At 42.8% G+C, this 13320-nt stretch overlaps 1 protein-coding gene across 2 annotated transcripts in view; it reads left to right on the forward strand.

Annotated features, from left to right (window-relative positions):
- The window catches only part of LOC140726126 (protein O-GlcNAcase-like), a 303790-nt gene that overhangs the window by 230195 nt on the left and 60275 nt on the right, over positions 1 to 13320 (forward strand). For both annotated transcript variants that reach the window (XM_073042089.1, XM_073042091.1), the window contains exons 15-16: positions 1697 to 1748; positions 10076 to 10173. In XM_073042089.1, the coding sequence (XP_072898190.1) occupies positions 1697 to 1748; positions 10076 to 10173 (150 nt within the window). The remainder of the gene's footprint in view (positions 1 to 1696; positions 1749 to 10075; positions 10174 to 13320) is intronic.

Here is a 13320-nt window from a genome sequence, read left to right on the forward strand (position 1 = left end):
GCTTACCCCTGACCTCTCCTCTGTACCTACTCCCCAGCACCTTAAACCTGTGTCCTCTTGTGGCAACCACTTCAGCCTTGGGAAAAAGCCTCTGACTATCCACACAATCAATGCCTCTCATCATCTTACACACCTCTATCAGGTCACCTCTCATCCACCATTGCTCCAAGGAGAAAAGGCCGAGTTCACCCAACCTATTCTCATAAGGCATGCTCCCCAATCCAGGCAACATCCTTGTAAATCTTCTGTGCACCCTTTCTATGGATTCCACATCCTTCCTGTAGTGAGGCAACCAGAACTGAGCACAGTACTCCAAGTGGGGTCTGACCAGGGTCCTACATAGCTGCAACATTACCTCTTGGCTCCTAAATTCAATTCCACGATTGATAAAGGCCAATACACCATATACCTTCTTAACCACAGAGTCAACCTGCGCAGCTGCTTTGAGCGTCCTACGGACTCAGACCCCAAGATACCTCTGATCCTCCACACTGCCAAGAATCTTACCATTAATACTATAATCTGCCGTCATATTGGAACTACCAAAATGAACCACTTCACACTTATCTGGGTTGAACTCCATCTGCCACTTCTCAGCCTAGTTTTGCATCCTATCAGTGTCCCACTGTAACCTCTGACAGCCCTCCACACTATCCATAACACTTCCAACCCTTGTGTCATCAGCAAACTTACTAACCCATCCTTCCACTTCCTCATCCAGGTCATTTATAAAAATCATGAAGAGTAAGGGTCCCAGAACAGATCCCTGAGGCACTCCACTGGTGACCGACCTCCAGGCAGCATTGACCTGTCTACAACTACTCTTTGCTTTCTGTGGGCAAGCCAGTTCTAGATCCTCAAGCAATGTCCCCTTAGATCCCATGCCTCCTTACTTTCTCAATAAGCCTAGCATGGGGTACCGTATCAAATGCCTTGCTGAAATCCATACACACTACATCTACTGCTCTTCCTTCATCAATGTGTTTAGTCACATCCTCAAAAAATTCAATCAGGCTTATAAGGCATGAGCTGCCCTTGACAAAGCCATGCTGACTATTCCTAATCATATTATACCTCTCCAAATGTTCATAAATCCTGCCTCTCAGGATCTTCTCCATCAACTTACCAACCACTGAGGTAAGCCTCACTGGTCTATAATTTCCTTGGCTATCTCTACTCCCTTTCTTGAATAAAGGAACAATATCCACAACCCTCTAATCCTCCAGAACCCCTCCCGTCCCCATTGATGATGCAAAGATCATCGCCAGAGGCTCAGTAATCTCCTCCCTCACCTACCACAGTAGCCTGAGGTACATCTCATATGGTCCCGCGACTTATCCAACTTGATGCTTTCCAAAAGCTCCAGCACATCCTCTTTCTTAAAATCTACATGCTCAAACTTTTCAGTCTGCTGCAAGTCCTAACCTGTTCAATATTTCCTTATAACTCAGGTCCTCCAGACCCAGCACCATCCTTGTAAATTTTCTCCTTTTTTTTACTTTTAGACTTTTTTTTTTGCCTTCCATTAAATATGGAGTTAATTGGAATTCTGTTCCTCATCGTGCTGTGAACTCAGAGCCAAGTGGTTAATTCTCCCAGTATCGTATTTGCTCTGCTGCCTGCTTCTATCCTGCTTGACATTGAGATATGTGAACCTCAGCCAGCTACTAATGGGTGTTTATGTGTTTATTTATAGGTTTCTATGGCAGACCATGGTCCATGGAACAACGGATGGTGCTCTTCAAATGGTAATGTAGATCCAACCCAGGGTGTAGTTGTGATTCTGTTTGAAAACAAATTGAAAAGGTTTGAGGAAATGGTCACATTTCAGGACCAAGTCGCCACTTGAATGTTTGGCATCTGCGGGTGCTATTTAATCTCTTCTTATTTTGGAACCCTGTTGTTGTAACCTAATATGTACAGGACAGCAGAGCACCTTAAAACTGAGCTAAAAGGCAGTGCATTCTTAAATGGACATTCATTTATTGTGGTGACATAAGATGCTGGAGTCTGGAAAAATGTACAAAAATCTGGAGGAGTTTGGCAGGTCGGGCAACATCTGTGGATGTAATGCCGAGGATTTATAAGACATTGGTCAGACCCCATTGGAGCATTGTGGGCCCTGTATCGAAAAGGATGTGGAGAGGGTCACAGGATGGTCCTGGGAATGAAAAGATTAATGTATAAGGAGTGCTTGTGGCTCTGGGCTAGTACACACTGGAGCTTAGAAGAATGAGGGCAGATCTCACTGATTGGATCTGGGTAGGCCAAGTGGCCTAATTCTGCTCCTATATTTTATGGTCTTATAAGAGACATAGATGGAAACCTACTGAATATTGAAAGACCTAGAGTGGACATGGAGAGGATGTTCCCATTAGTTGGAGAGTCTTGGACCAGAGGGCACAGCCTGAGAATAGAGGGACGTGCCTTTAGAATGGAGATGAGGAGGGTGAGAATTATTTTAGCCAAAGACTGGTGAATTTGTGGATTGCTTGGCCACAAACTTTGATGGAGGCCAACTCAGTGGGTATATTTAAAGTGGAAGTTGATATATTCCTGATTGGTTGGGGCATCAAGGGATAAGGTGAAATGGCAGGTGAATGGGGTTGAATGGGATCCAGGACCAGCCATGATGAAATGGCAGAGTGGACTCAATGGGCTGAATGGCCCAATTCTGCTCCTATGTCTTATGGTCTTATGGATGGCATGGGTTAGAGACAGAGAAAAGCTTTCTCTATGCTCTCCCATTGCGCATTCCCAGGGCAGGGAGATCATGGGTTAGACACAGAGCAAAGAGCTTCCCATACACTGTCCCATCATACACACCCAGGGCAGTTAAAGCAATGGATAGATTCAGACTGAAGCTCTCTCTACACTGTCCCATCACACACTCCCAGGGCAGGGACAGTACAGGTTAGATACAGAGTAAATCTCCCTCTACATGTCTCATCACACACTCCCAAGGCAGGGACAGCATGAGTTAAATACAGAGTACAACTCTCTGTATACTTTCTCTTATTACTGGTTATTTTGCTGTTTCTGACTGACCTCCAGGAACTCATCAGCTCAAATTATGCCGCCTTTTCCCTATCCTGTACTAAATTCCCCTTCATTCATCGCTGCTGTGCTTGCAAAACTGTGTAGAGGTAGCTTGCTGGCTCCCATCCTGCTTAGATTTAATGCCAAGATATTTCTAATTCCATTCTTCCCACAGTGCTATTTCTGTAATTTCCATCAGCTTTCCAATATCTGTGTACTCCTTGGATCCTAAACCTCTTCAATGTGTTAATCTTCAATATTCCACTACTTTGATGTTCCATGTCTGCTCTGGGCCCTTATCCATGAAGAGGGTCCAGAGGAGGTTCATGAGAGTGTTTCCAGGAATGAAAGAGTTAACTTATGAGGAGTGTTTGATAACTCTGGCCCTGTACTCACTGGAGTTTAAAAAACTGAGGGGGGTCACAGGTTAGATACAGAGTAAATCTCTCCCTACACTCTTCTGTCATTGAAACTTATCGAATATTGAAAAGCTTTGGTAGAGTGGATGTGGAAACGATGTTTCTTATAGTGGGGGCATATAGGACCAGAATACAAGGATGTCCCTTTAAATCAGAGCTGAGGGGGAATTGCTTCAGCCAGAGAGTGGTGAATCTGTGGAACTCATTGCCACAGACGGCTGTGCAGGCCAAGAGTTTGGGTATATTTAGAGCGGCAGTTGACAGATTCTTTATTAGTCAGGGTGTCAAAGCTTACTGGAAGAAGGCAGAAGAATGGGTTTGAGACAGATAGTAAATCAGCCATGATGCAGGCTTGATGGGACGAATGGCCTAATTCTGCTCCTATGTCTTATGGTCATCCCTGTCTAAAACTTGCCTCCTGTATTCTGCACCTTGAAAAACTTCTCTAAAAACCTACCTCTTTCACCAGGCCTGATATCTTTGTAAATTAGTTGATATAAATCTTTATTTGATGATTGTTCCCATGAGTTTGAATTCTGGTTGCCCCATTATTGGCAGGCACTGGGGAGGGGGCAGAAGAGGTTTATCAGGATGTTGCCTGTATTAGAGGATATGTAGTATAAGGAGAGATTGTAACAGTGAGGCTTTATAAGGCATTGATCAGACAACATTTGGAGTATTGTAAACGATTTTGAGCCCCTTATCTAAGAAAGATTTGCTGGCATTATTGAGGATTCAGAGGAGGTTTACAAGAAAGATCCCAAGAATAAAAGGGTTAACATATGAGGAGCATTTCAAAATTTAAAGTAAATATTTATATATACCTGGGTTTCAGCACTTAAGTTACAGAGAAAGGTTGAACAAGTTAGGTCTCTATTCATTGGAGCGTAGAAGGTTGAGGGGGGATTTGATCGAGGTATTTAAAATGTTGAGAGGGATAGATAGAGTTGACGTGAATAGGCTGTTTCCATTGAGAGTAGGGGAGATTCAAACGAGAGGACATGATTTGAGAGTTAGGGGGCAAAAGTTTAAGGGAAACACGAGGGGGTATTTCTTTACTCAGAGAGTGATAGCTGTGTGGAATGAGCTTCCTGTAGAAGTAGTAGAGGCCAGTTCAGTTGTGTCATTTAAGGTAAAATTGGATAGGTATATGGATAGGAAAGGAGTGGAGGGTTATGGGCTGAGTGCGGGTAGGTGGGACTAGGTGAGATTAAGAGTTCGGCACGGACTAGGAGGGCCGGAATGGCCTGTTTCCGTGCTGTGATTGTTATATGGTTATATGGTTATATATGTATTTATGTCACCATATATCAGAATCAGGTTTATTATCACCGGCATGCGACGTGAAATTTGTTAACTTGTTATACACCCTGGGATTCATTTTCTTGAGGCATACTCAATAAATCCATAATAGAATAATAACCATAATAGAACCAATGAAAGATCGCACCAATTGGGTTAAACCAGTGTGCAAAAGACAACAAACTGTACAAATGCAAAAATAAATAATAATAATAATAATAATAAATAAATAAGCAAGCAATAAATATTGAAGATATGAGATGAAGAATACTTGAAAATGAGTCCATAGGTTGTGGGAACATTTTATTGATGGAGCAAGTGAAATTGTGTGAAGTTATCCCCTTTGGTTCAGGAGCCTCATGGTTGACAGGTAATAACTGCGCCTGAATCTGGTGGTATGAGTCCTGAGGCTCCTGTATCTTCATCCTGTCCAGGCCTGTACTTACAGACTTTAGAAGAATGAGGGGGATCTCATTGAAACCTACGGAATATTAAAAGGCTTAGGAAGAATGGACACGGAGGTGTTTCTAATAGTGAGAAAGTCTAGGACCAGAGAACTGATTCTCAAAATAGATGGATGTTCTTTTCAAACAGAGATGAGGAAAAAATTCTTTAAACAGAGGGTGGTGAATCTTTGGAATTAATTACTACAGTCAGCTGTGCTAGCCTAGTCATTAGGTATATTTAAAGTGGAGGATGATAGGTTCTTGATTCATCAGGGCATCAAAGATTACAGGGAGAAGACAGGAGAATGGAGTTGAGAGGGAAAATAAATCAGGTATTATCAAATTATCAAAGGTCTTTTAAGAGACTCTTAGACAGATACATGGAGCTTAGAAAAATAGGGGACTATCCAGTAGGGAAATTCTAGGCAGTTTCTAGAGTAGGTTACATGGTCGGCACAACATTGTGGGCCGAAGGGTCTGTAATGTGCTGTAGATTTTTTCTATGTTTCTATAAATGGCAGAGCAGACATAATGGCTGAATGGCTTAATTCTGTTTCTGTGTCTTATGGTGATAATAAACTTGGTTCTGATTCTGGAGCAGTGGAGGCCGAGGGAAAATCTGATAGAAGTTTATAAGATTGTGGAAGTCATAGATAGGGTAGACAGAATCTCTTCTTCAGGATTGAAATGTCTAATACTAGAGGACATGTATTTAATGCAGGGGTTCCCAACTTGGGCTCCACAAACCCCTCAGTTCATGGTAGTGGTCCATGTCATTAAAAAAAGGTTGAGGACTCCTGATTTAAGGTGAGAGAGGTAAGTTCAAAGGAGATTTTTTTTCCACATAGAGAGTGGTGGGCACCTGGAATGTGCTGCCAAAGGTGGTGGTGGAGGCAGATACGACAGAGGTGAATATCTGGTTTTTAGGTTGGCACAAGAATGTGCAGACAGTGGAGTGATATGGAGTGTAGGCAGAAAGAGTTAGTTTAGTTAAGGGTTTAATTACGAGTTTAATTAGTTTGCTATAATATTGTGGTCTGAAGGGCCTGTTTCTAAGCTATATTGTTCGATGTTTGGTATGTTTGTGAGAAACATCTTGGGACATCTTGCTGCATAACAGCAATAACACAGATAGCTAATGCAACACCTACAAAATGCTGGGGGATATCAGCAGGTCAGGCAGCATCTATGGAAAGGGATAAAGTGTCAATGTTTTGGGCCAAGACCCTTCATCAGACGCTGCCTGACCTGCTGAGTTCCTCCAGCGTTTTGTGTGTAATGCTCTGGATTTGCAACATCTGCAGAACTTCTTGTGTTTCTGAATCAGTAATGTTCGTTCTGAGAGGAGGGTTCCAGTAGGAACAACTGTGCCATGTCCCATCGACTTCTTTGTTTGAACCCTGCTCTGTTTGTGGATTCTACACGTTGCCTTCTGATGCTGTGAAGCCATCAGACAAAAATGCAATAATAAATAACAGCGGGTCCCAGCAGAGTCCTACTGATTGTACCATAAGCAACATCCCAAGGAGCAGGGAGGGCATGGAGTGCTCAGCATTTTAATGAACAATTAAAATAAAAGAACAGATCTAAAACCAACCACAGAAAATTGGTTCTGAAGGAAGGTTGAATGCCTGAGTAGATAAACGCTGCCTCGAGCACAAGCTTTAACATACATTTCCAAACAAACCTTCCTGGTAATTATACCTCCTGGCAGATCAGAATGATTGGTGGGAGCTATGACCTACTTCTGAAAATGGAGCTAAGCCCTCAGTCTGAGTGATGACGATTTCATTCTGTGTACAGGCAATGCTTCAGTTGTCAGTTAAAGTACTTAATTTTACATGGTGTGCTGTTGTGCTCTTTGAGACGAACAGATAAGGAGCACTCCTGGGCACAGGTCGTATGGCATAGACCAGGGTAAAGCCTCACCTACACTGTCCCATAACGCGCCTACTCCCACAGGGAACAAGTTATTTAGAGTAAATCTCCCTCTGCACTGTCCTATGACACACACTCACAGCACACAAGAAGAACAGGCTAAATACAGAGTAAAGCCCCACATGCCCAGACCCGTGACACACACTCCCAGGGCAGGGGCAGCACAGGCTTTACCAACTAAATCTCTACACTATCCTATCACAATTCCTAAAAACACACAAAACATGGGTTAGACGCAGGTTAGATATAGAATAAAGCCTGTGGAATGTCGAATTGTCGGGTGAACGATTAGATTTTGTTGTACTGCAGATCATGGACATTTTTGGGGGCCTTCGTATTGCTTGTTTGGTGGGTGGAGAGTGCTGATGCTTTTTTGCTGGAATAATTAAGGGGGAGGGAGAGGGTTGTTGTTCTGCTGCTGTTTGTGCATAGGAGGGGGGAGTAGGGGGCTTTGGGATTTTAACATTTTTAACAGTCACTCTTTGGGGCACTCATCTGTTTTCATGGATGTCTGTGTAGAACAAGAATTTCAGGTTGCATATTGTATACATTCTCTGATATTAAAGGGAATTGTTGAACTATTCGGCCTACCTGGATAAGCACTATGGTCACCTAGTTCGGCTGATAGGCCTGTACCCATGTTGCATTGCTGCTTGACTCTATAGCCACTCTCTGTGTAAGATGACCTATCCCTCACATCCCCTGTAAGAAGCAAATTGTATTTTTTTAATCCCTGTACTTCAGGTCAAGATGGCGTCTGCCTACAGCGCTCCTTTGGTCAACATCTTCTGGATAAATCATGAAACCACATATTTCACTTCTTTTATGTCTTTTACATTTGTCTTTCACCTTGAATGTGATTCTGGAACTGTTGGAGCCTCTGAGTTGATTCCGGGAGGTAGAGGCAGTGTGCAGGAACCTCATGGCAAGAAGGCTGCAAGCCAATGTTTGACTCCATTTTGCCGATTAAAGCTTCTATTGTTCGCCATGCCTTTTTATCACTGCTGAGATCGCTCTGCTAGGGAGAGCAGACACTGTCTTTTTGTTGCTGGTGAGATTGCTTTTCTATGGAGAGGGAGAATGATGCCCAGCTTTTCTGTGTTTTAGATGTGGACTTTTTTATCGGTCTTGTGATTCTTTGGATTTCTGTATTTTTCACCTGATCTTTCTCAGTTTTTTGCATGTGGGGAGGGGGATTTAGAGGTTGGTATATCTATTCCATTTTTGTTCATTTTTTTGTGCAGGTCGGAGGAATTTGGGTGGTGATGAGCATGCTGCTGTTCTTTTCTTTTTTGGTTTTATGACTATCTGGAGAAAATGTATTCTCAGAATTGTTTACTTTGATAATAAATGAGCCTTGAACCTTGAATCGAGGTGGCAGGGCCCGGGTCTGAGAGTGAGGAATGACCTGAGGATTGGATGATTGAAAAGGTCAGGGTGTCAGGGCTGGAGGTGAGAGATGAACTGGTTCAGCTTGCTGTTCCACGAGGTTTACTCGTTTTTGTGCTGAACTGAGGCTGTGGCCTGCAACTAACAGGCTCCTGAATCGGCTGTGACTGGCTTTGTGTCTGTGGAGTCACTTTTGTGAACTTCAGTTCTGAATGTTATTTGCTTACTGTTATTTTTCACACAATTTGTTTTCATCCCTTCATATTGGGTGTTTTACGGTCTTTCTTTTTAATGGGTTCTATTGGGTTTCTTTGTTTTGTGGCTGCATGTAAAGAGATGAATCTCAAGGTTGTATATAGCACACATACTTTGATAATAAATGTAGTTTGAACTTTGAATTTTGACTATCTACCCTATCTATGACTCAAATAACCTTATATATTTCTACAAGGTTACCCCTCAGCCTTTTTACGCTCCAGGGAAAACTGGTCTAACCTATCCAATCTTTCCCTAATAATGAAAGTTTTCCAATCCAGGCAACATACTGCATTCTCTCCAGACTCTGCAAAAATTCCTGCATTGGTGCATCAGTGACAATTTTTCCCACTGAGACCCTAAGACTAATAAGTAGCTCCTGTTCACTAACATTTTAAAAATTATTTAATTTATTTGGAGATACAGATTGATGACAGGCTTTTCTGGGCTGCTGAGGCCATGCTGCCCTATTACACCCATGTGACTGATGAACCTACTAACCCGTAAGTCTTTGGTCTGTAGGAGGAAACCCGGGTTGCCCGGAGGAAATCTACCTGGTCACGGGGAGAAATGATGCATTTTACCGTATGCTTCGATGTTCATGTGAAAAACAAAACCATTGTTGCGGTGTTGGCCGAGTTTGGCAATTAGCTTGCAGATGTTTCAACACCAGTCAAGGTGATATCCTCAGTGCGCAGTTGTTGGCGTTTCTCTCAGGGAGTGCTCATGTTTATATAGATCCCCTTTTGCTTACCTCAACCCTGGTTGGCTATCCTTCAGTTGACCTTTGAAATCTATTGGTTCACGTTTCTTTGGCTTTTAGGGATTTGTAGATGGCATCAATTTATCTGAGGATGTCACCTGGACTGGTGATGGAACGTTTGCAAGCTAATTACCAAGCTCAGAGAACACCACAAAATCAACACCTCAACCTGCGCTACCAATACTCACCACCAATCCAAAAAAGCTAATCTTAACAAGTAGTCTCCTTGAGGCAGCACCTGATGTAAATACTATGCTTGTGGGGCAGGGGTGTGTCTATAATGTATTGGGCTGAGTTCAAAACCCTCTGTAGTTTCTTATATCTCTATTTTTAAATTATCATGTTATTGGACTTGAAACATTTTACAGATGACGAAGAGATTCAAGCTTTCTGTTCTCAGAGTGGGGCTTGAATCCACAGCCTCCTACTGGTATCTGAAGGGTTCATTCCCCTATTTGTGGGAGGTGTATGGATGTGAACCTCCTGCTCTCTGCCGCTAACAAGTTTATGTTGCCTTTATTCAGGATGCAGAAGTGGGGGCTAAACGTTTACATGTACGGCCCCAAGGACGACCTGAAGCACCGACTGTTATGGAGGGAGACATATTCAGTGGAAGAGTCAGGTAAGACCATAAGAGCATAAGATTTAAGAGCAGAATTAGGCCAGTTGGTCCATTGAGTCTGCTCCGGCATTTCATCATGGCTGATCCATTTTCCCTCTTAGCCCCACTCTCCTGCCTTCTCCCCGTATCCCTTCATGTCCGAACTAATAAAAAAAATATCAACTTCTACCTAAAATGTATCCAATGACTTGGCCTTTGGATCCACAGATTCACCACTTTCTGGCTAAAGAAGTTCCTCCTCATCTAAATGGACATCCCTCTGTTCTGAGGCTGTGTCCTCTGGTCTTAGACTCCTCCACGATAAGAAACATCCTCTCCACATCCACTCTATTGAGGCTTTTCAATATTCGATAGGTATCAAAGAGTTCATCTCTCATTCTTCTCCAGTCCAGGGATGGAGTTTGGACTGGGAACACTGTCAAATTCCATCTTTCCAATAGGAACCTGCTGGACTGAGGTAATTTATCCTCTGCCTCATATCCTGTAGTCCCTGAGTTACAGGGAAAGGTTGAACAAGCTAGGACTTTATTTTCTGGAGTGTTGGAGAATGAGGGGAGATTTGATAGAGGTGTACAAAGTTGTGAGGGCTATAGATAGGGTGAATGTCAGCAAGTTTTTCCCACTGAGCTTGGGTGAGATGAGAACTAGATTAAGGGTGAAAAGTCAGGAAGAAATAACAGATCGTACACCACATAAAATTATAAAGGAAGTATATTTACTAATTTCAGCTTTATCAAACAGTTATTAGGAAAAAGAAAAGGGCCCATTACAGTTAACCAGTCTCTTCCAAAACTGGGTATTTGGGGATGCATCTCTTACCTATGCATTGGATCCATGGTCTGTGTGAAAACACCTGCTACATTTTCAAACTCACCTCAAAGAACATCTCGAGCAACTGGCTCTCTCTCTCTCAGGAGTATTGTCCTTCCTTCATGGAACCATTCATCTGCACAAAACACTTCTTTCAATGGGGACTCCCCTTCTCACAGAATTCTGTGGCATCTTCCCTTCTATCCCACTCTGCAAATCCTGCCAAAAGCCCCCAAACCAGACTACTGTCCTTCAGAAAACTCTTCCCCACAGCTCTCTAAAACCTTCTCTCACATCCCACAAACCTGACTGGCTGACTCTAAACTGGACAACAGGGATCCTTATCTTGGCCAAAGCCAAAACACACTTTCCAGCATGGCTCGCTGCTTTTACAGAAAACTGCTAATATAAACTACCTCACAGCATACCAGTAGAAATCTTACCCAGGGCATTACACTACTAATATAAGTAGGCTACTATAAATGTAATTTACTTAGAGACACAACATGATAACTTGCTCTTTTGGCTCCACGGGCCCATGACACGAAACTACACCCATGTGACCAAAAACTAGTCCTTCACGGATAAAGCCTCCCCACCACTGAGCATATCTACACAGAGTGCTGTTGCAGGAAAGCAACATCCATCATTAAGGACCCTCACCACACAGGCCATGCTCTCTTCTTGCTGCTGCCATCAAGAAGAAGGTACAGGAGTTTCAGGACCCACACCACCAGGTTCAGGAGCAGTTATTACCCTTCAACCATCAGGCTGTTGAACCAGTGGGGATAACCTTACTCAACCACACTCTCTCATTGAACTGTTCCCACGACCTATGGGCTCGCTTTCAAGGACTCTTCATCTCATGTTCTCAATAGTTATTGCTTATTTATTTATTATTATTTTTGTTAGTCTTTTTTCCCTTTAGTACTTGCACAGTTTGTTGTCTTTTGCACATTGGTACATTTTACAAGGATGTTGCCTGGATTGGGGAGCATGCCTTATAAGAATATATTGAGTGAACTTGGCCTTTTCTCCTTGGAACGATGAAGGATGAGAGGTGACCTGATAGAGTTGTATAAGATAATGAGAGGCATTGATTGTGCAGATAGTCAGAGGCTTTTTCCCAGAGCTGAAATGGCAATCATGAGAGGGCACGGTTTTAAGGTGCTTGGAAGTAGGCACAGAGGAAATGTAAGGGGTAAGTTTTTTACGCAGAGAGTGGTGAGTGCATGGAATAGGCTGCTGGTGATGGTGGTGGAGGTGGATATGATAGGGTCTTTTAAGAGACTCCTGGATAGGTACAAGGAGCCTAGACAAATAGAGGGCTATGGGTAACTAGGTAATTTCTACAGTAAGTACATGTTCGGCACAGCATTGTGGGCCGAAGGGCCTGTATTGTGCTGTAGTTTTTCTATGTTTCTATGTCTATCTTATTGTGTGCAGTTTTTCATAGATTTGTTTGCGTTTCTTTGCATTTACTGTGAATGTCTGCAAGTAAGTGGAATTTCAGGGTAGCATATGGTGACATATATGTACTATGATATTAAATTTACTTTGAATCTTGAGCACCCCAAGGACATGCAATTGGTAGGGTCAATTACTGCTGCAAGACCATAAGATATGGGAGTAGAATTAGGCCATTTGGCCCATCGAGTCTGCTCCATCTGCATCATGGCAGATCCATTTTCCCTCTCAGCCACAATCTCCTGTCTCCTCCCCAAGTCCTGACTAATCAAGAATCTATCAACCCCTATACCCAATGACTTGGCCTCCACAGCCATCTCTGGCGATGAATTTCACAGTTTAACTGTTTGCTGGCTAAAGGAATTCCTCCTTAACTCCATTCTAAAAGGACGTCCCTCTTTTCTGAGGTTGTGTCCTCTGGTCGTGGACTCTCTCATAGGAAACATCCTCTCCACATCTGCTTTATGGAGGCCTGTAAATTATCCGTCAGTTCAGGTCATTGGCAAAATGAATCAAAAGGGAATGTAAGAATAAGTTGAGGAGTTCAGGTATTTAGGGAGAGGGAGAATGGGACTGATGGAAGCCAACATGGACTTCTTCTATGGAGTTTGTTAGTAATTAAATAAATAAGTAAACTGCAATGAATATTGATACTGAAGGTGAGGAGACCATGAAAAGATCCTGCACACAGTGAAAAACAATGCCATTGTTAGATCGGACTGTATAATTGATAGTTTCCTCGTAGTTTAACTTTCTTATGCTTGTATTTTTATATAATTACCTACAGTATGGATGTCCAATTGTTCAGTGTATTTCCTGGTGGCCACAGTACCTCTGTATCTTTCCAGAAGTTTCTTGGTTCCACTGACA

This window comes from Hemitrygon akajei, chromosome 4 (assembly GCF_048418815.1).
Source record: "Hemitrygon akajei chromosome 4, sHemAka1.3, whole genome shotgun sequence".
Classification (NCBI taxonomy): domain Eukaryota; kingdom Metazoa; phylum Chordata; class Chondrichthyes; order Myliobatiformes; family Dasyatidae; genus Hemitrygon; species Hemitrygon akajei.